This window comes from Polyodon spathula, chromosome 17 (assembly GCF_017654505.1).
Source record: "Polyodon spathula isolate WHYD16114869_AA chromosome 17, ASM1765450v1, whole genome shotgun sequence".
In the NCBI taxonomy this organism is placed as follows: domain Eukaryota; kingdom Metazoa; phylum Chordata; class Actinopteri; order Acipenseriformes; family Polyodontidae; genus Polyodon; species Polyodon spathula.
Genome location: NC_054550.1, coordinates 9818864 through 9841076, shown reverse-complemented (window position 1 = coordinate 9841076; position 22213 = coordinate 9818864). Strand labels below are relative to the sequence as shown.

At 36.1% G+C, this 22213-nt stretch overlaps 1 protein-coding gene across 1 annotated transcript in view; it reads left to right on the top strand.

Moving 5' to 3' along the window:
• The first annotated feature begins 5290 nt into the window (after window positions 1-5290).
• LOC121329719 (SITS-binding protein-like) overlaps window positions 5291-22213 on the top strand; it is a 40740-nt gene continuing 23817 nt past the window's right edge. The window contains exons 1-3 of the mRNA XM_041275421.1: window positions 5291-5755; window positions 9826-9997; window positions 20602-20809. Of these exons, the coding sequence (XP_041131355.1) occupies window positions 5291-5755; window positions 9826-9997; window positions 20602-20809 (845 nt within the window). The remainder of the gene's footprint in view (window positions 5756-9825; window positions 9998-20601; window positions 20810-22213) is intronic.

The following is a 22213-nucleotide window of genomic DNA, read 5'->3' as shown; positions in this document are numbered from 1 at the left end:
TACATCAGCTTATTCAATACTTTCTTTCTTCACATTGTACTGTAGGCTATATTACTATCAGTGTAAATATTGAAAAACGGGGAGAACTAGTACATAAACTGGCACATGCATTAAAAAACTTGAAATACAAACGTACCGCTTTTTGACAGAGCACAGTTTTCTGACACTGGTCACATTTTGGTACACGTACCACATTCACCATGTACCACGTTCAGGCCCTACACCAATAATATTCTAATAAAAAATATTACATTTTAAAGAAACGAAAATACATTTGTGATGCATGTGTCATGGAGATAAGTGCTTTTTGAAGCATGTTGCTATCTTTCTGTATAGCAAAGAGGCGACCGCTACAGGGTTGAATGTTGGAGGATTTTGTGGGAAACTCATATTATAGGTCATGCGTGCAGGTACTCAACACTGAACAGTTTTGAGTTAAACCTAAAACATTATACAACACATTTCAGTATTTAAATATTTACACTTCAATGCGAATTCTGGAAACACTTGGGTCTAAAATATGATTTACAGTACAAGGTTTAATTCTTAAATGCTTGATTTTAAATTATAAATTAAATTAAATGTACACTGTAAAAAACAAAATGTAAATTCTACGGTAAATATATTTACTTAACGTTATCTAGTTACTTATATAATGTATATCTATTTGCTCGAGATATGACGGACAATGTGGAACAGATGTTATGAAATTTGTATAGAACAACCTAAGTTACAGGGGTTTAGATATTGGACACAGATATTATTTCATACTTGTTAACTTTGTTTTGATGTTTTTAAGGGTCTCATATTTGGGTGCTGTCTCACAAGGAGAAAACACAACCTCCCCATTTCATATTTTCAATCGGTAGAACTCCCAGTCTGCCACCCACTTACAGTAATCATTACAAAAAATCACATGAAAAAGGCCTCCTGTTTTTTTTTTTTTATTTTGAAATTGGTTGGCATGTGTTTTATGTGCTGCATTAATCGGAGAGGAAAAGCAGGTTCTACCTTTTCAGCCATCTTAAGCAGATTCTAATGGAATTGCGTCAGCCATCTTAAATAAAATACATTGAATGCTCTTGTGCTTGACCTTCTGTTTTAGCAGTGTTAAGCCTATTAATTGTAATCTCTAGCTAAATAATACATTTCAAATAAAAAGTTCTGTAGGGTTTTCATTTTTTTTTTTTTCGATGAAGTGTCTTTAGTTTTGTTAAATGCAAGCCAGGCTCAGTAATAATTAGATGCTTCTGGTTTTAATATTGACATTTATTTGTAAGTTTTTAGGATGAAAACCATGTTACAGTACAGGGATATTAACAAGATTGCAAACTTTATGACTTACAGGACTGGCTGTTTCTTTTTGGGACTGGCATGGCAGTACACTTCAAAGAACTCACAGGCATTGCATTAAAAGAGACCTTGCTTAATAGGTATGGACAAAAAAGGAAAGCAAATTCTTTTGTGTTGCTGCAGAAAAGAACAAATGAGTTTTGCAGACTTTGATGAAGTTGGAAGCAGCCAATAATTTTATTGTTCTCCATAAATGCAGGGCTTGGTACTGCGGTTTCTAGCTTAATGAAAAAGAAGAAAGCATGATTTATTATTTTGATGACAGGTGCCTGGCCCCAGAAGTGGAGACAGAAGAGGCAACCTTGAGTGAAAGCGACTTGATTTGTTTTGATGTTTTTTTCCTGGTAAAAAAAAAAAACAGGTTCTGGATACAGTGGCCAGCCAGTCTCTATGTAGTATACAGTCAAATCTCATTAATATAAATTTAAAGTGACCAGCAAAAGACAGTTATGGCCAAAGCAAATTATGGGGTGGGCAAACTTTTATTCCTACCAAAAGTAATATATTGTGCTATGAATTTGCATTCATATGCCTGAACTATTTGTTGATTTTTCCTTTTATATTGCCTCTTTTGATATTTTGTGTTATCAGCTGGTAACAGTCATGGAACAAAATGTGCACACTCAATTATTGCAAAGGGCGTTCAATTCTACAAAGAAGAACTGAATTCATATTGGATGAAGTTATTATTTACAATATTAATTCACCAGTCAATTCACCAGGAAATGTGTTTAATTTGAGTTCATATTAATGAGAACTGATCATGTTTTTTTTGTTTGTTTCCTGTTAAGCACTTTCATTCTAACAGCAACAAGATTTATGCTGAGCATTGACAGACGGATGGTGAATGACAACACCCCACCTTCACAAGAGTATTGTCAATGGTGTTTGGCAGTTACTACTTCAGCTTCTACTACCCAGTGGAGTTAAGATCAACACGTGTTTATTCAAAGGTAAGACTTTACACAGACATTGTTTCCTTAATATGTAGACAGTCGAAAAGAACTTGCCACACCGCTAATAGATTAGAACTTATAGATCCCATGCAGAGGGAAGGGAATGGGGGTATTTCATAGTGCTCAATAGCACTCTTTGTTTTTATGTTAATTGTTTAGCAAGACTGCCCTTGTGGTTTCTGCTTAGTGCTGTGTATAGATTTTGGGGGGTGGGGGGGGGGGTTACATTTATTTTTTTAATGATAAATTGTCGATCTATGCCCCAAGGGTAATATATTCACAGCTAGTAAAACGATCTTATGATGTCGTCAAACTCATTTTATTAAAAAAAATATATAGATAGATAATTAAACGGCATTTAAGCACATTGACACACTGATCCAAGTTGCTGGCGTCTGTATCCAGCAGGTATGGCAGCTCTGCATCAGGCGGGGAGAGCACGGGAGTGAATGCGGCCTGACAGTCGGGGCTCCAGCAGAAAGGCTCACCCTTCTTCAGCAGCCGATTCAGGGGAGCTGCAATGTCTGCGAAATGCACCACAAACCGGTGATAGTAAGACGCAGTCCCAGAAACACCTGCAGCTGCTGCTGGTTAGTGGGGGTGGGCCAATTCTGGACTGCGCTGACCTTGCCCGCCTCGGCGATATGCTTTACTGTGAGAGGTCCCGGGTTCGTACCCGCCCTCCACCTGTGTGTGGGTTGCCTTGCCTGTGTGATGCACCTGCCTGCATTAACCTATTTCACTACATTGGTGTCAGAAGCGGACGCAGGTACCCCAGCACACACTTGTCGGACTGTAGCCTGGTGAGCAAGTCCAGGGCGGATTTGAGGCAGGCAGGGGAGAGTGTAGCGTGCACGGGGGAAGACAGCAGCAGGTCTGGTAGGTGACGTTATCACATACAAAGACATAAGCCCGATATACACTCCTTGCAAAGAATTTGCAGACATTGCAGCTCCCCTGAATCAGCTGCTGCTATTTGGCATCCTTTGTTTTGTAATTAATTTGCTGGGGTAAATATCCAAACGTGAAAATCCAGCTTTTGTCTGTTTTATCAGTTGGGATTGAGAATATGCAGAAACTGCATGTATTATGTGTTTTAGCAATCACTAATATGGAGCTGACAGATAAAAAATAAGTATTTAACCCTTACATTCATAGGATAATACTATTTTTTAAATGGAATATTTCTTAATTTTAATTGGTAAAACTATTTAAAAATATATATTTTAACATTACCTTTATAGTAGTACACTATTAAGTCACTGCTAAATGCCATTGTTTTAATTGTCATTGACTATAATGTACACATTTTAACATTTAGGTGTATGGTTTTTAATTTAGTAGTAGCTGTTATTTTTTACAGTTTTTTTTACAGTAGAATTTACAGTTTTAAAAATGGATTACCATAATATGATGTACTGTCAAACCATTACTTTTACGGTAGCCCAGCTGTCAGTCTTTTTACCTTAAATTTAGTGGGCTTTCTCTTTATTTATTTTTTTTTTTATAGCGTGAATAAACCTTTAGTGGGCTTTCTCTTTATTTCTTTTTTTTTTTATTCTTCTTCTTCTTCTTCTTCTTCTTCTTGTTGTAGACTAAAATATCGGCATTATTTTGTTATATCTTATCTGGCCCTTTAAATTTTATAATATGTTATTGATATTTCAAATCAGTAAGTATTTTTTTAGAAAAAAACGTTTTGAATTTGGCCTTTAAATAAATACAATATATTGATATTTTGAAATCATAAGTATTTTTTTTGCAAAAAAAATTTTCATTTTTTAAATTTTTTTTAGAAAATATATTATTCTTCTGTAAAAATATTGACGAAGCACACGAATATATATATATATTGATATATATAATATATATATATATATATATATATAATAAATATATTTCTCGTAATGTGAATTAAATTAGTTGGTTAATTTCATGATAGAAATAAAAAATTTTACGTGCAAAGATTGAAAACTAAATGCCTATTTTTTTTTACGGATAAAGAAATAAATTTGTGTATTTTTTTTTTATATATAAAAATCGTATGTACAGTCTATCCGGATGACGTACAGCTGATAATTATTTATAAATATTTAAAGTATAAAAATGAATCTGTGCTTTCTTTAACTCCCAAATATGAGGGCTTATACATCCAAATATTATATATTCTATATATATATATAATATATTGATATATATATATAATTAAATATATATAATATTATATATACATACACACACACACACACACACACACACACACACACACACACACACAAACGTAATATTTTTCCATTCGTATTAACTTTGTTTTTCAATTTTTTCTTAGACGGTATTAGTATTTCCTTTTTCCATTTTTTACGATAACTGAGTGATTTCTTCATTTAAGTTTAAGACAATTTTATAAAGAGCAGGAATAATTATTTGCTAGAGAGTTGCTATGCTGTACCACCTTGCGCTGCTAGCGTGTGTTACTGTGCTACCGGAGGAGCCTGACGCATGAGCGCGAAGGTGCACTAATTTGTCCTATTAGCAGTGCCTTATTTATTTTAACATGCTCCTTAAAGTTTTGCAAAGCGGTCTAATCACATTCTCCTCTCAGCTAAAAGTGCAGTCTGGAGTTACGTCAGACACAGGGGGAAACTGCACGACAAGCAAATAAGCGCCTAAGAAGAATTGCAGGCATTACTGCTAAACCTGTGTGAGACTGCTCGGTGCTCAACGGTCAATGCATTAAAAAAAAAACTTTACTGTACACTTGTCAATATGTGGTAAGTTATTTGGATGGAAGTTTCAGCTGTGGATCTTGCAACTTGTTTATTTCTGCGTGACAGATACAAGTACAACAAAGGATTTTATATGTATGGATAATGCACGGATAAATGTAGCATGCATAACGAATGTGTGCTAAACTTTTTTCTATTGATCGGTATTAAATATATATATATATTAAATATATTTATAGATTAAAAAAATACAACATGCCTCATAGTCGGACTAGGAACCCGAGCCCCATACCCGAAGTGACATGGGACTCAGGACTGAAAGAAATGAACGAGACCTGGAAGGGAGCGGTAGCATGTCTTGGTGTGGCTATCTTCTTCGTTATGACTATTGGGATAATTTATTGGCAAGTAGTCGATCAACCCAACAAGAACTGGATCCTCAAAGGGAGCTTCAGCGGGCTGATCTGGGATAAGAGGACCCATTCCCTTATCATACAGACACTGACAGAGAACAAGACCTTCGTGGAAATCGACGTGGGGAACTTCCCTGCCTTGGAGGTGCCGTTTGTGAAGAACCTATGCTGGCTCAACAACACCGAGTTCTGTTACACATGGGACTCCATCGCAGACCTAAAGATCTCCTTAGAATCCGAATACTCTCCTGGAACAGAATGCTACAGCATCCACTGGACACCTCTGCATTGCCAAGTGGATCTTAAGGTAGTGTTGCTGGCAATTTAGGCCATATGCATGAATGCCAAGCAGTGGCACTGCATGATTAAAATATGTATTTCTTTTTATAGAATGTAGTCTTTATTTACTCAGCACCTTCCATTAAGTGTACCATGATTACTTTACTTGAAAATACTATTTTACCTCCATAGGCTATGTTACAGATAGTCATTTGTTAAAATCTTTACACGTATGCCACAATATGTTAACATTGGGCAAATTAAATAGTGTGCTGCTTACTGAAACGAGTGAAAACGTTCCACTAGGCCTATTTGGGTCTGAATTGTGTCTGAGCATTAAACAACTCATAACTAATGTTATCGTCGACCTGATAAATGTTATATATAAATATTTCCATTGTATTGCTGTAATCTGTTATCAACTGAGCCCGTAAAAACGGCAGGCATATCATGGTCCACTTGTACTTCCCATACTGGCAACCTTTTATGAAAAACTTTTCATCTATCTATCTATCTATCTATCTATCTATCTATCTATCTATCTATCTATCTATCTATCTATCTAGTTAGTATTTCATCAATAGTGGAGTCTTTTATTTTTTTTTTTTTTTTTTTTTTTTTATACTAATCAGATAATTTGGCTGCAACATCAGATAAATAAACGGGTTGCTCCAAACTTTTTACCCAGTCTGTTATCTTAAAATAATTATACTGTGTTATTAATCAAAACATAACTCCAAAAGGCAATTAAATCTAAGTTAATGGGCAATTGTTCTTCCTTAAACGTATTACAAAATTGTAGCATATTTCTGGCCGCTTTGTATAGGATTGTATTAATTATTTAGTTTTAGTTTTTGCTTTGTCATGATACCATATGTTACAAAAAATATACAAAGTAAACGGGACATTTTAGAATAAACATAAATTGTGAGGACAGGCAACTTTGTATTATTATTATTATTATTATTATTATTATTATTATTATTATTATTATTATTGACATGCTTTATTTATATAACTATAATTCATGTTTACGCAATTAAAATTTCTGGAATTTATTTTAAACAAACAACTATTTATTTAAATAAATCCGGATTACTTTACAAGGGATTATACAAGCAAAACCATTTCGTATTTAAAGAATGAATCTTTCAGTCTGTACCATTAAAATCATGTGCACAATTAAGCCACACTAAATACCCTGTTTATTGAAACATACGCGTGCAAATGCTTTACCAAAGTCTCAATTTCTGGTTCCAGATATTTATCCAAGTTAAAAAGAAAATGGGATTTTGTTAAATATTTAATCCAATCCGTGAAATTAGGTTAAACAGCTAAACACAATTGAAGCAGTTGATATTGTAGTCGAAGTACATGTTATTGGCTCGTGGCTAACTAAAGCAGCCTCGTGAACAGCTTTGTTCCCAGATAAGTTACGGTTTATGGTTCTGGGGATAGAGTTCCATGAAATGTAATGTAAATGTATTACCTTAGACAGGGTACGGGTTCACAGGATATAAAATACTGCAGCAGTATAAATTGCGCTGACTGCTACCCGTGACCCTTTTATAGAAATGTCAAAGATTTCGTTTGAGAGTTTTTATTTGAAAAAAATTAAGTGATGGATCTGTCATGTACAGTATCACAACTTCAGACTTTTTGTTTTTGGAAACGTAACTCAGAATGTTTACATTCTCAGTAACGGCACTATTTTAGTTTTCAAATCCTTTTTTTTTTTTTTTTTTTTTTTTTGTTCGGCAAAAACAAATCAATAGGCCTGGACAATACACATTTTAATTAATACAATAAACTAGTTGTGGTGTTGTGTACCTTTGCATAACAGTGTTCACTTATTTTACGATATTTAAATATAATAGTATTTATTTTCATATCCATCTGAATTGAGGTTTTTTTTAATTTTTTTTTTTACCCATAGTTTAAAGATCTTAAACTTTTATAAGCAGAACCTTTGTGAAACCCGATATCCAAGTATAATTGTTAGATATTTAGTCATAGTCTGACGAATGGTTTGACTGTTCTACATTTATAAAGGCTGAGATAAACTCTATCTGCGTTTATTTTATTTAAAAAAAAGTAATTTCTGAAAATGATTTTTGATGGTCAGGATAACCTGTATATATCCACTGTGTTCATTGTACAATGTCATATTTCTGTTATACTTTAAAATGCATGTATGTTTTTTTTTTTCTTTTTAAAGACTTGGCAGGAAAACTTCTCCTACTCCAGAGTTGACATAAGGATTTTTAAACATTTGTAAAATTGAAATTCAAAAATAATAACTGGAGAAGATGCAATTATTTATAAATGTTTTATAGCTTCTATTATATCAGTTTTGTACAGTAATGGAAACTTATGTACAGTATCACTATCTGCAAGGTGTGCCTATCATCAACCCTGTATGTCAAATTTTATTGTCCCATCATGACTAAAATGACTTGCAAAAAGGAGATGCAGCGTCTAGATACTCCTAAATACATGAGGAATTTGCATTCAGATTTAAAGGAACGCCAACCATTATTGGTTCCCATCTTATTATGCCGAGAATCTTTCATGTTTAGGGTCCCCCATGTTTAGGGTCTGTCCGTCTGTGTGTGTCTGTCCACCTGTCTGTCCATCCGTCTGTGTGTGTCTGTCCACCTGATTGTCCGTCCATCTGTGTGTGCCTGTCCATCTGTCTGTCCGTCCATCTGTGTATGCCTGTCCATCTGTCTGTTAGTCTGTCTGTGTGTGTCTGTCCATCCATCTGTGTGTGCCTGTCCGTCCGTCTGCGTGTGTCTGTCCATCTGTCTGTCCATCTGTCTGTGTGTGTCTGTCCATCCACCTGTCTGTCCGTCCATCTGTGTATGCCTGTCCATCTGTGTATGCCTGTCCATCTGTCTGTCCGTCTGTCTGTGTGTGTCTGTCCATCCATCTGTGTGTGCCTGTCCGTCCATCTGCGTGTGTCTGTCCATCTGTCTGTCCGTCCATCTGTGTGTGTCTGTCCACCTGTCTGTCCGTCCATCTGTGTGTCTGTCCACATGTCTGTCTGTCTGTGTGTGTGTCTGTCCACCTGTCTGTCTGTCTGTCTGTACACGATAATTGCCTTAATTTTGCACCAATCTTCATCAAACTTTTACCATACACTCCTAGCCTCCCTAGATGTTTTAGATCGCATTTGACTGTATAAAGATGAAGATCGATTGTAAATGAATGTTTGAAACCTGTGCATACACGCTCATTCTCTTTCATACCTAAAGCAGTGCAAAAGCAATTGCTATGATCATATACAACAACATAATCAACATAATATATCATATTTCATAGAACATAAAACATGTTTTAATGGTTCTAAAGTAAAAGTGAGCATTCTTTACTTCCCGGTTTAAAATGTGCAAGGTAAGTGAAAATAAATGATGAAAAACAATGATGCAAGCGGTCTGTGTTCCAATGCAAAGTTTTAGAAAAAGATATTCACAAAGAAATGAAGGGAGAGGATTCTCTTCAAACGATGATGAAAGTTAAATTGATCTGAAAACCTGAAGTAAATTCACTTCTTTCAACCTTTTGTTGTTTTATGCTCTTGACTGTTCAACATATTTTGTTTCATATGAGGTAGATAGCTCTATGCTATTTTCATATGTATGCTGAATGTTGGTTTTTTTTTTACAATAGATTTATTTTACATTCATGGTAAACGGTATGTACTTCCCTTTTTAAAGTCTTTAGATCCAAAATCTTCCATCATATGAAGTATGCATGTTGAATATGATAACTGCATTGATTTTGCAAATACAGTGCTGTAGGTAAACTGCTGTACCCAGGTGTCTGTGCTACCAGGAAGCAGAAGCAGAAGCAACACCTTCCACCTGTAGTGCTATCTTTGATTGCGTTTCATCCTTCAATTTGGAATATGCTGATTGTCATAAGTAGCCCCTCAAAAAGTAAGGACAAGTGATAATATTGTATTTCTAATAAGAGGTAAGGAAATGGATTTGAAAACCTTGGTTAGCACTCTTTTGTCATGTGATCCCATTTACACAAGGTAGTGTGTACAGTTCAGTAATGTGAGTGTCACCTTTGTGTTTCAATTTGTTCCAGGATTGCTTTTCAATGGATAATATTTCCTGGTATGGAGGAGCAGGCGTACGTGCACAGAACTGGCCTATAAACAATGTGAATATTGCCTTGCAACCTTTTGTTGTGAGCAACCTGAGAAACAACCCAACAGGCTTCGGATCAGTCTTAGAAAGATACTTTTTGGGATCATCAGGTAAGAGCATATTTACTTAAATCTCATTGGTTGTTAAGTGTTCCGAGCTGTGCAAATATGTCGCCACATCAGCACAACTTAGAACTTTTAAAAACTTCCTGATTCACTAAGGTAGGGTAGGTGGTGCCAATTTATAAGCGCAATAACACACTTCAGGGTGTTAAAATATTGTCCAAAATCCACAGGCCTCCTTAACTTGGCTTTGCCTCACCCCAGTCGTGTGGATATTCAGGGCCGTGCAAAGGGTTCCTGTAAAGAATAATTTTTTTCTCACTCTTTTCTTTTCTTCCATTGTAGGGCCCTGACATTGCTTCAGAGAAGGCTAGGAAGGTTCCTTTTTAATAGTACCTAGGCTTTTTTTAAGGTGGCCTGGAGCCTGGATTTAAGTCTTTGAACAGGGCCTGGAGCATCCTTGGCATGGTGGATATTGGACCATATTTTAACACCCTGAAGTGTGTTGTTGCTGCTTAATAATGCTGAGTTATTGTTTGGAATGTAGGGTCATGATGCTGTGATGTTCCCTAGGATTTCATTTTTATTTATGGCATTCCTGTACTCATAGCACATTTTAAAAAGTGCAACATTACAGTGTAGATATAACATGATAAACTTGTATAAGGGATTAACTACCAAATTAAGCAAGAAATAACAAAGCTGTGAGTAGCAGTACTGAAGCGGCCCTTTGAGGTATTGCAGCAGGACAACAGCACTACCGCTTTCATACAGCTTCCTTATGGAACTTACAAACGTTAGAGAGCAGTCTGTTTGGATATTTTAGTGACAGCTTCTTTTATGTCAGTTATTGTTTTTATACAGAAGTCACAGAGCTGGGTAATAGGTGACAGTGCTGATACAGACAGCTGTGCTGAGCTGACCATGTGACAGAAACAAAAGGCTTTCATTTCTATCATGTGAGCTATCCAGGGCAATTCATAATTCACCCAACATTGTTGATTTGAATGGTTTTCAGTTCAACTTAAATGCTGACATTGGTGGCCAAACATCACAGTATCTTTTTTTTTTCCTTTGGATATTATCCTGCACGTGCCTTCCAGTTTTCACAATACTCCGACAATATTGTGTGAATTATGCATCCCCCGATATGTTAGATTCAATTAAGTTAATTACAATTATAAATCTTGTTTCCAGTTCTGGTCAATATTGGTGTCATGTGGTCTTTTTCTACCTCGGAAAAGGCTGAAAAAAAGGCTGCATACTGTCAAACTGTGTTTGGCAATGTCAGGTTTCTGTGGATTTCTGTATATAATCGCTAGTTTGAAGTAAGCATATGAACAAAATAAGAAAAGATAGACTTGAATTGTATTAACAGTAAACATTTGCATCTGTGTAAACTACATTGTATTTATATGAACAGCTGTGCCCCTGTAATATAATAAGACCTTGCTGTGCCTCATGTAGTTAATAAACACAAATATCTTCTCGACTTCACCTCAGAACAGCTACAAACCAACCAGCAAAACCAGTAGATCAAAAGGCAGCTTTCTAGGAAATAAGTAGAAACATGTAAAACCATGTGTGCTAGATCCACAGTATTACTTAGGTCTTTGTAGAATTCCAGTAGTGTTCTGCTTGTGGCCCTGTCAGTGTGTGCTGCCCATTAAAGACAGCAGCTGCTTATCATTGCATAACAGCCCAGAGCTGTCACGTGCAAATGAAAAGACAACAACTCCAATTACTGACTTTACAAAAAGAGCCTGCATGAAGTCATTCTAACGTGCTGGTGCATGGCTGGACGGTTTGCAACAGACTAAACAAATACAGGACAGCCTCCCTAATAGTTTTTAATACTTTATTTTAATTGGATTCAGTCTAGGATTTGCAACACTTCTACAAAACATTATATAACTTATCCTTCAGAATCACTTTGGAAACTAACATAACATGCATAGAAGTACTCATAACATTTGTCAATTGTTGCAACATTTTTAACTATAATTCCTAAATTTTATTAACTTCAAAGGTATCAATCTCCTTTACTTCTGCATTTTAACTTCAATGTTATGTAAAACTGAGATTGTATTGGAAATGTTACTGAACTTTCAGGCCCCGAAGTTGCTAGAATGAGCCATTCAATTCTGAGTTTGGGTTATTTCTTGCTAGTTTTATACTATTGGGAGATGCCTAGGTGTGGTTTTGGGGTAGCATGTCGATTAAAACTGGTCCACAGTTATGTGGAGAGCAGAGTTCTGTCTTTGAGCATTCGCCTCAAGCCACTTCAGTTTGTTCCTGGTTATTTTTCAGGTTAGCAGAACTGAAAACTCTCACACAACTCATACTGTAGTTGGCGAAAACGGAGAGTTTGTTGTCTGAATTTAATTTTGTATTGTGCATTGTATAATAAGTATGTCAGTGAGACCTATCCCAGTATGTACGATCACCTCCACTATATTCCGTTACTTATATTCTGTAGCTTCTAGTTATATAAACTGACAGACAGCCTTTTCTAGTAATTTCTGCAACTCGTCAGTTGGCAAAGGAACATTTTGGAAAGATTTCATGTTTTTGTAGTTTTTCAGCAAAAGGCCTGTAAATTATATCATGTTCTGTGCACTGCATAGATCACCTGCTGCGGGATCAGTCTGGAACTAATAAAATACAATTTATGAGGAGCTGCTTACATTCATTTTTCATTTTTCTTTTTTTAATAAGAATGAGGAAAATGGCAGAGAGGAATCCGGAATGCTACAACACAGAGAAGCAGAGCCCTCACTGGCAAACTATGTCAAATCGAGTCCATGTTTTTTTTCATGGTGTTTTTATAAACATGGTTGCCAAACACAGCATACTTAGTGAAGATGCAAGGTGGGCTTTGTGTTCTATAACTCACACTGCAAATTTGTATCAGAGGTTAATTTTTAGAACCACTCTTTATGGGGAAATAGTGCATTCGACCATACATTTAGTAAACTGGGACTCTTGAGAACCACTCATCCAATTGTATATAAATCTTAACTATCACGGCTTGGACTTGTTTGGTTTGGCTAAGGTAGTCTTCATTTTCAGAAGCACTCTTGGTCTGGATTTGATTATGCTTCATATATTTTAGGAAGGCTCTCACATGACTGACCTGGTAAAGGCAAGACCATGTGTGCAGTCTGTGGTGAGCAGGTTAGCATCCTGGGGGTGCAAAGTTGCTGATTTTCACTGGTGCTCCTTCGGGTCAGGAAAGCAAAAACAACCAAGCTTACTGCTCAGGGCAAATACGACACTGCAGTGTACAGAAATAAAAAAAAATATATATATATATTTTTTTGGATGCACACAAAAGGTGTACATGGTTATATACTGTATTCCTTCGAATTTAAGGCGCACCCTTAATTTCACATCCTCAATTTGAGGAAAAAACATCAAATAAATGTGCATATACAAAGATACAAACTAAATTACGCATATGGAGGCAGTTTGAGGGTGTCTGCTGTCACACATAGCATTACAGTTATGTGCTGCTTCTCATTTCCAGTTGTGATTACTCTCACCTGTTTTTCTCTCAATTTGTGAACTGTGGTATTGCTTGGCATGTTGAAAAATATGAGTGTCTGATCAACATTTCTGATCTGTCCAAGCTGGTACTGGGAAGCATAATGTTTAATTCATAATTAATAAAATAATCTCTTAAGTCTGTTATGAAACGACATGATAACTAGTTTAATAGATGTGATTATTATTGAAACCATTGTATTATAGCAATGAAAGACAAACATTTTGTATTGCATAGTTGCAAAGCAGACATTAGTCACAAAACTCAAAATTGTGCTGAGCAGAGATCGAGGTTAGATTGCCCTCGTTAGCTATGAGTCTGATTGTAGACAGCTATTGTCCACCTTCATGAGTAATACATTCACAACTGCCAACATTTGAAAGCAAAACAAATCGAAAAGTAAATACCTAAATGTATATTTGATTTCATGATGAACCATTGTGAAGGTTGAAATGAATACTGTGCTATTTAAAATGAAATTGGAACACACAAATTTAGTTTTTTTGATGAGATCGCTCAACTCATTCTACTTGGGCTGGCTCCAGAGTTGAGGAGTGGGGGGCTGGTGCGTTAACTCCACTGCACCACCTAAACCCTCAAAACTAACCTGCATTGTGTGCCTCTCTACAGGGAGGGAGAGAGAGAGAGAGAGAGAGAGAGAGAGAGAGAGAGAGAGAGAGAGAGAGAGAGAGAGAACCATCTGGAGAACAGAAGGGAAGCAGACTCTGAAATATTGTGAATATTTATCACGTTTGATCTGCTTACGGATGGTAAAGAAAGTAATAAAATAATGAACCCATCATGTTGCAAACTACTTGTTAGAGAACTAACCAAAAAAGATTAGATTTACTAAAATATTGTGACAGGGCTCTCTTTTTGTGTGTTTGCTTATTTTTTATAAATAAACTTTGTTTACGTGTTTAAGTTTGTGGTAGATATGGCAGGGCTGGGTTAGAATCCATTTGTAATTAAGACGTGTGAAATGTGTCAATTATCCCTGGCCACATGCCATTAAAAAGGGACTGGAAAACAAGTAATGTACTACTGGTGGTCACCGCGTGGGTTAGCTGGGATCATAGTGTTGAGGAATTGGGATTCATTTAGGGGATTTTTATCCCACCGCAGTACATCTTAACCTGTGTCAAGGAGAGGGTTCTTGAACTCCCTTTTAGTGTGAGCAACGCTGAGTCGGGTGTTTGCCAACTTTTATTTTTAGGTTTTCCCATCGTGTTTTGTTTTGTATTGTTTTCATTACGCCTTGTTTGTGTATGTCCTCCCGAACTAGGGCTACCATTGCTGGTACCCTAGTGGCGGCCACCTACCACTACATAAAAATATTGTAAATATTGTAACTAAATCCTGCGCATGCATGGCGTGGCAAAGTCAACCTCTGTGTCTCTCTGGTCTGTCAGTGGATACCCACAAACCCCTTCTACAAGGTTATATTTAAAAATAAAAAAAATCTTAAACCAAGTAGAAAGCCTGGTAAAAATCCAGAAGGTAACCATTTTGGCTATAAGTCAAGGCTAAATTGTCACTTAAATTTCTGTAAATCCTGCTGTATATTACAGTAAAACCAAATGTACCCCTCCTAGGGATTTTCAAAGATTTTCAAATAACTATTAGGAGGAGCACATTTGTGCTGACAGCTTTTTTTTCTTTCTTTCTGCTAAAACAAAATGAGGGTCTCGAATTGGACAATACCCACGGGCATATGAAAAACTCATTCTTAACACCTAACAGTGAAATCTAATTTGCTCATGGAAACCAGCCTTATTTAATAACAGCCTGGCTACAGACAGACATGGCACAACATTTTGAGTTGGACATACTTGCTTTCCTTATCACTTCCTGTGTTGCAGGTAATGCATTCCTCCTGAACCCTATTCTCAAAATATCTGTACTTTACTCCTGTTACTGTTATAAAAACTAGAAAGAAACTACTTGAGTTTTGCAGAATACTGTAGAAAAACAGTTTAAAGGCTTAGATGCGGTCGTATTAAGCATTAATTACCCACCAAGTAATTGACCACAATGACAGTTAGCTGTCCTGAGCTGAAGACTAGTTCAGTTACTGTATCTGCAGTTAAAACCGCTGCAGAGGATATTAATACTGTACTATTATAAACCAAACAAATGTTTTGATTTGAAGATGTGTTGTTAGGTTATATTATGGTCTGGATCACTTAGGCTGCTTGAAATTAAAGTCACCATTTAAAGCGAATCTCAAGACTGTAAAGTCCTGTTAGATTTTAGAGGGCATTTACCAGTTGGATAATGGCCGCTCTACTCTAAATTTAGCTCCATGTTACATTGCTGAATTGCTTACATGTTATACACCTGTATGTAATCTATGTTCTTCATCCTGGGTTTATTGGCAATACACAAAACTAAGCTTCCCTCCATGGGCAATAGAGCTTTTTGCCGCTATGTGCCCAAACTTTGGAACGACCTTCCTCAATCTATCAGGGATGCTAAGACTGCTGATGCTTTTAAAAAACAGTAAAAGACACACTTTTACGTTCAGGCATTTTTATCATGATTTGGTTTTTGATTTGTGTATTTTCTTTTTATATTAAATATACTCTTAATATGCTGAATATGTATATGGTTCTCTGTGTTTTTTGTGGTTGTACAGCGCTTTGAGATGCGTGCATTTAGGCATTTAGAAAATAAAGATTATTATTATTATTATTATATTATTTTATTATATTATTATTATTATTATTATTATTATTATAAACCTGATTGGCTGAGACAAAGTCTGCAAAGTTTATAATTGGGGCTTCTGATTTTTGGTTTTAACCAATAAACGATAAAATACCCCCCTCATACAAAAAGAAAATGAAATTGGTTATATCCAGTAAACACCGAAAAAACACTGGAAATGGTTACTCAATTCACATTGACTCGACCCCTTTCCCTGTGATGTAAAAAAATGCTTAAACACCCAAAAAATCTAGAAGAATATGTCCTGACCATAAGTATTTTTGTTGTGGAAGACAGGAAAGGAAATAAGGTACAATTGAAAAAGTGTGCAAGCGCTGTCGAGTTACTATACACATTGTGACAGAAAAAAAACAAAGTAACCAAAAACAAAAAGCAAATTCCCCGAAAAAAAGATTTCCGTATAGAAAAATGTAATTATTGAAACCCAAAAACCAGAATATTTATAATTAATTGTAACACAGGAAGTTAACTTATAGGCATATAATTCTGAAGCTCTCTATTTCCAATAGACACCTGTTCTGTTCTTTCCAACATATTTTCTGTTTTAGTCATTGATTCCTGGTGACTTTAAACAATGTTAAGGCACCCCTGTGGCTTCAATAGAGCTCCCATTTCTCTGAAAGGCGTCTTTGGGGTGGATTATCAAAAAAGGAAGCAATTTGTTTGTTGTTAGCACCATGGGATGTTCTCTGACAGTTTTATTTTTGGTCATTACAGTGGCAAGTTTAATCAACACCATAGAACTGTAATCCACTGACAGTAAAGCCCTAGATTTGATTTAATCTTCTAGTGCAGGCTGGTATTATTCTACAGTTGATAGGCATCAGGGCCATTTCAAAACCACCATGTGCAAAACTATCAATAGCCAGAGTTTGTGCTGGAAACGTGGGGCTGGCATGAAATAAAACAACTTCATAGAGATGAGTGACCTGCGAGGGAGATTTGTCATGTCAGAGAAATCGGAGCGGAGAAGGAATTCCTGGGAGGGCAGATACATCTGCAGACACAATTATCTGGTTCACATAATCTCATCACTTTACACGAGGGCCAGAGGGCTGTAAATATGAACCATGAGGAGGTAACCGCAACAAGTTCAGAGGCAAATTCTTTATGCTCCACAACTTAAAAGCAGCATGCGCTTTTTGTGTGTTTGTTTTTTTTCTTTTAGTGAATAATCCAGAGTAGAGATGTTACCTTGAAAGCTGACTTGTCAATGTTCAAATTGGGAGGTTTCCTTGAACTGAAGTTAGAGGATTTCATTAATATAGCTAAAGAGAGAATTTTTTTTCTTTTTTAGTATTTTTTTTTTTAAATAATATTTTATATTAATGTCACTATAATCCATTTACTCCAAAGTGTCATTAGCACCATTTCTTCTTAAAATAGAAAAAAAAAGAAAAAACAAAACTCTTATTATTCTTATCTCTAGTTTTGTCACATTACCATGCATAGTTCTCTTTTTATTATATTACCTAAATGTTCTCCCCAATTTAGAATGGCCATTGCTATGGCAGCCGGTTGTTGAATAACTGATTTAGTTGCAGTCAAACAAGCAAAGACCAAAGCACTTGTCATATAATAGCAATCTCTTTGTAAACTGGGCCCTGTAAATATCACAGAAATAGATGACTTGTCATTTAAGGAGTTAGACATAATAAGGTAGTAAAAGATAGCAAGGGCTTCATTCAAAAACCCCAAGCTGTCTTTAACTGAGTTACAAATGGACAAGCCTGCTGTTATTGTTTATAATATATTGTAAATATCATCTTGTAAATTCCGTCCTGTAAAGGTCAAAATAGGATATCAAGTCTATTAGGATTGGAATGGTAGCGCTAAAGCAAAGCTGTATGAAGTATCTTGTTATAAAAGCGTGCAAAGAGCAGGGGGGCCCAAAACAACGTCATGCTTGATTTGGAAGTTGGCAAGCTGCTAGCACCGTGAAATCCTTTACAGAACGCAGACAAGAGAAGAAAGAGAACCACACTGGAGCCACGGCAGTCCAGTGTCATCAGTCTGAACTCTCAGGGCTATGCAGACAGTTTGAGGCCACAGTTCATCTTTACTTCTTGAGGTTTATTATGCCAAGGCAGTAAAAGCATGACACTGAAAATGGGGAAAATAAGAACTAGGTTTTTTAAAAACATTATTGTAAAGCTGCCTTCTCCTGAGCTCATTACATTGAAACCGCACCGATAGGAGGGACTTTAATATCTAAAACAATGGATGCTTTAAATAAGGGAATAATCCAGCTGCATGACTTGGTAACCTCAGGAATGATTGCTCTTGATAACCTCAAAACACTTCACTACTAATGCTGGCCTCAGGAAGGATTCCCTCGGTAATCAGGTGATGCTGCTTGATTATTATATATTGCAACAATCAAACTTTTCAGATGTTTATGATGCTATTTCCATGCATATTTGGTAGCGAGTTCCAAAAATGCAAATATAATATCACACATAACTAATGCCAACTATAAGGTCAACAGTATTTAATAGCACACTGTTGTACAATTGCAGGACATTGTTATTTTTGGACCTTAAAGCTTTGCCAGAAAACTTAATATTTATACTGTATAAGTAATTGTGGCAAAGTGATTGATTGTGTACAGGTGCAGGGGTGATGCAGTATGCAATGAACAGACAGAGATTTGTAATTCAGTTAGAAAAGTACTTTTATTATACAATCCAGGTCTGGTGACCAAACAATAATCCCTGACAATTTGCAGCAATGTGTAGTGCACAGGGTAAATAATAACAGGTTTGCAGTCCCAAACAATAAGCACAAATATCCCTCTGGGTGATACAGTTTGATGCTTGACAATAGTGTAGTGACTCTATTGTAATGGCATATACCTTAGCGACAGCTCCGGAATGTGTTAGCCATCTATTAATATACAAGCAACAATTATAGACAAGACAAACAAACACGATACGTTATCACATTACTGCATGGGTCCTTCTAGGTTATTTCTCGTAACCAAAGCAAAAGAACAGATTATGATTCTCAGTCCCCTTTTTTGCTGGCACACATGACCCCTTGGTAAACGGGTGCAACTGCCTCTCCAGTCTACAGCTGCCACGTCATTTCCCTTCCAGGTCAATGTGTTCTTGCAACAGAGTCTCGCCGCCTTCCAGACTGGCCGACTTCTTGACCCTGGGAAAGAACTGTCAGACCAGCCCGTCCAAAGAACTCTGTTCTCGCTGTTTAGTGCCCTCACAGGTTGGGAGGGACTTTTACAACCAAGAATTATTGTATTTCTGTCACAGTAGTATATATGCTCTGCTATCATAAACTCAATAAGAAAACACAACTCCAACTAATAGACATGGGCCACTTCAATGTTTTGTAAAGCATACACAGTGAGCTCAAATAAAAAGCCATATTCCCTGTAAACCAGCTGTTGTGTCTTAGTGGAACTATGTCGCTGCTTAAATATCTCCTAATAATAATAATGATTTCAAAGCAGTCAGAAGAGATTTTCTAGCAGAGCAAAAATGCATCATGCTGTCTGGATTTGTTCTTATAAAGTGACATGTTATAGTTTTCATGTGTTGTTCTTAAGAAACTATTAGTGCAATGCTGTGCAGTTATAGTAAGTTAATATGTTGTCTATAGGGTTCCTTTTATTGTATAAAATATGTCAATTTTAATGATCTAACCAGTGTTGGATCTTAATACCACCACTCTGTATTAATCCTGCTGGTGTTTTCCCATTGATCAACATCGTTACATAGGCTAACTTGCACTTCTAGGGTCACTGTCATCTTTCCTGTCAATAACCAGTCAGCTGCTTTCCCTGTTGACTGACATGCTTTATGCCAGTAACATGCTTTAACCCAAAAGACACCGCTGTGGTGAAATGTCCAAGGAAGTAAAGCAGTACCAGACTTCCTGGAAAGGAAGGCAAGCAAAATGAGAACTTAGTGCAGTACCAGATGTCTATTTTAAAATGAAATGCATGTTTACTGTAACATGTGTTCCTGTAAAGACTTCACGTTTGAGACATATGTAGGTAATGGAAGATTTAAACAATTGTTTTGTTAGCTATATTAATGCTCTAAAGAAAATGAAAAATAAAGCATGATGGCAAAGCTTCTCTTATAGCAAACAACATAAAAACCACCATCATGATATTTTTATCTCAGCGTTTTCATGATTTTGAAAGTTGCTCGACAACTTCCAAATCAAGAATGAAATTGCAAGGGCTCCCTGGGTGGTGTGTAGAGTGAGTCATGCAGTTGGGATCTGTGCGAAGCCGGTGGCCTTGACTGGGGATTCCGGAGGGAGTGTTGCATTGGCTCCTGCTTCTTTAAGGTTTAATAATAACATGTATTATGTGATATAACACGTTCTCTTGTCTTTTTCCATCCAGGTGTGGCTTTGTTCATAGCTCAGGATATCCCAGTGCACATTTCCATTGACAGTGGGAAGCACTTCTGCTTGCAGACGCCCCTCAGCACTGAACTGGTGCCACTGCAGTACATGGTGTGTGTTGGTAACAACATGAAAACTCTTCACCAAGAGGTCGGGAGCCAGCTCTCTGAGCTCCCAAGAGAGCTGCCAAACACACACATTTTACGGTAATAAAATACACCAGAATCGCCACAAAGGCCACCTTGTGACACCGTGACTCTTCAGTAACCTAAAGAAGGCTCTTAATTAGTGTTGTACATTGTGACTGCATATGCCCTTTCTATGCCAAATTATACAAGATACAGTAAAATATGTTCCTTATATGCACAGTATGTATTACAAATTATTAATATTTCTTAATAAAGCTCATAAACCTAATTTAAGACATCACAGGACACAGGTCTCAGTATTATTGTCTACCTGTTGCACAGATAAAAAATGTTAGGTGCAGATTTGTATTTTTTATATAATCCAAGATGTTCAGTGGTGATGTATGAAATTCCTCAAAGACTGAATGGCATATATTTTCACATATAGCTTTAAAAACGTTGCAAGGTCTGGAAAGTAGCTGAAAGTTTTCTGCCTGCTGCTCTTAAAGTACTGTCTCCTGACGAACCCTGGACGATAGCATTCCCGTTTGACATTTGTACATTTCTGTTGCGGTTGGAACTGTCTTTGGAACATCTGCTGTCTCCTGTTCACTCTTGTTTTTTATAATTGGAAAATAAGGAATGGAAAATCTGTTACCGCTTTTAAAAAAAAGCAGACACATTATGGAATTATCTGATAAGTGATCTTCATCTATTTGGCATACCTCTACTCTAACTTTCATATTTTAAAATGGGAATATCTGTATGGTTTTATTATTATTATTATTATTATTATTATTATTTTTTTTTTTTTTTTTTTTTTTTTTCAGTACCAATCAATGATAATGAGAAAACATATCCGCGCATTTTACATAGGCTAATGCATATGCTTATATTAAGGAAGATTAAATAGTTTTCCTTTTGTAAGTAAAGAAATGACAACATTTCATTTAATCACAAAAGGAATATGATTTAATCTTATTACACCTTGATCCATGTCTCAGCCTAAACTCCAGCGAAGATCAGCAAAGAAATTAGCCTTCGTAAAATGAAAAGATCGTAAAATTTAGATCGCCAAAGACGCTTTCTCATGCTCATTGATTGGTACCAAAAAATGGGCTAAACAGGACTTTTCATCGTGTAATTAACACGTTTTTAACAGGTTCTTTGCTTCTTAAGCTATACCCATCAGTTTACAGCATGTTAATGGGGTAATTTGGAAATACAACTATGCAGAGAAACTTAAAAGGGTTTGTCTATGTGGATTACTATTTACCATACTTAATAACTACTTCAGAAGGAAATTCTTGTTTCTGCAATCAACAAAACTCAGAAAAACTGATTCATTTAATGCACACATTCAAAAGATAGGATATTTAACACACTGCATCACCTTTAATAGTTGAAAAAATTCCCAGTATCTATTAATCAAGGCACATTAACCAAACAGAAACTGCAATAGAAAAAATACACAGAACAAGT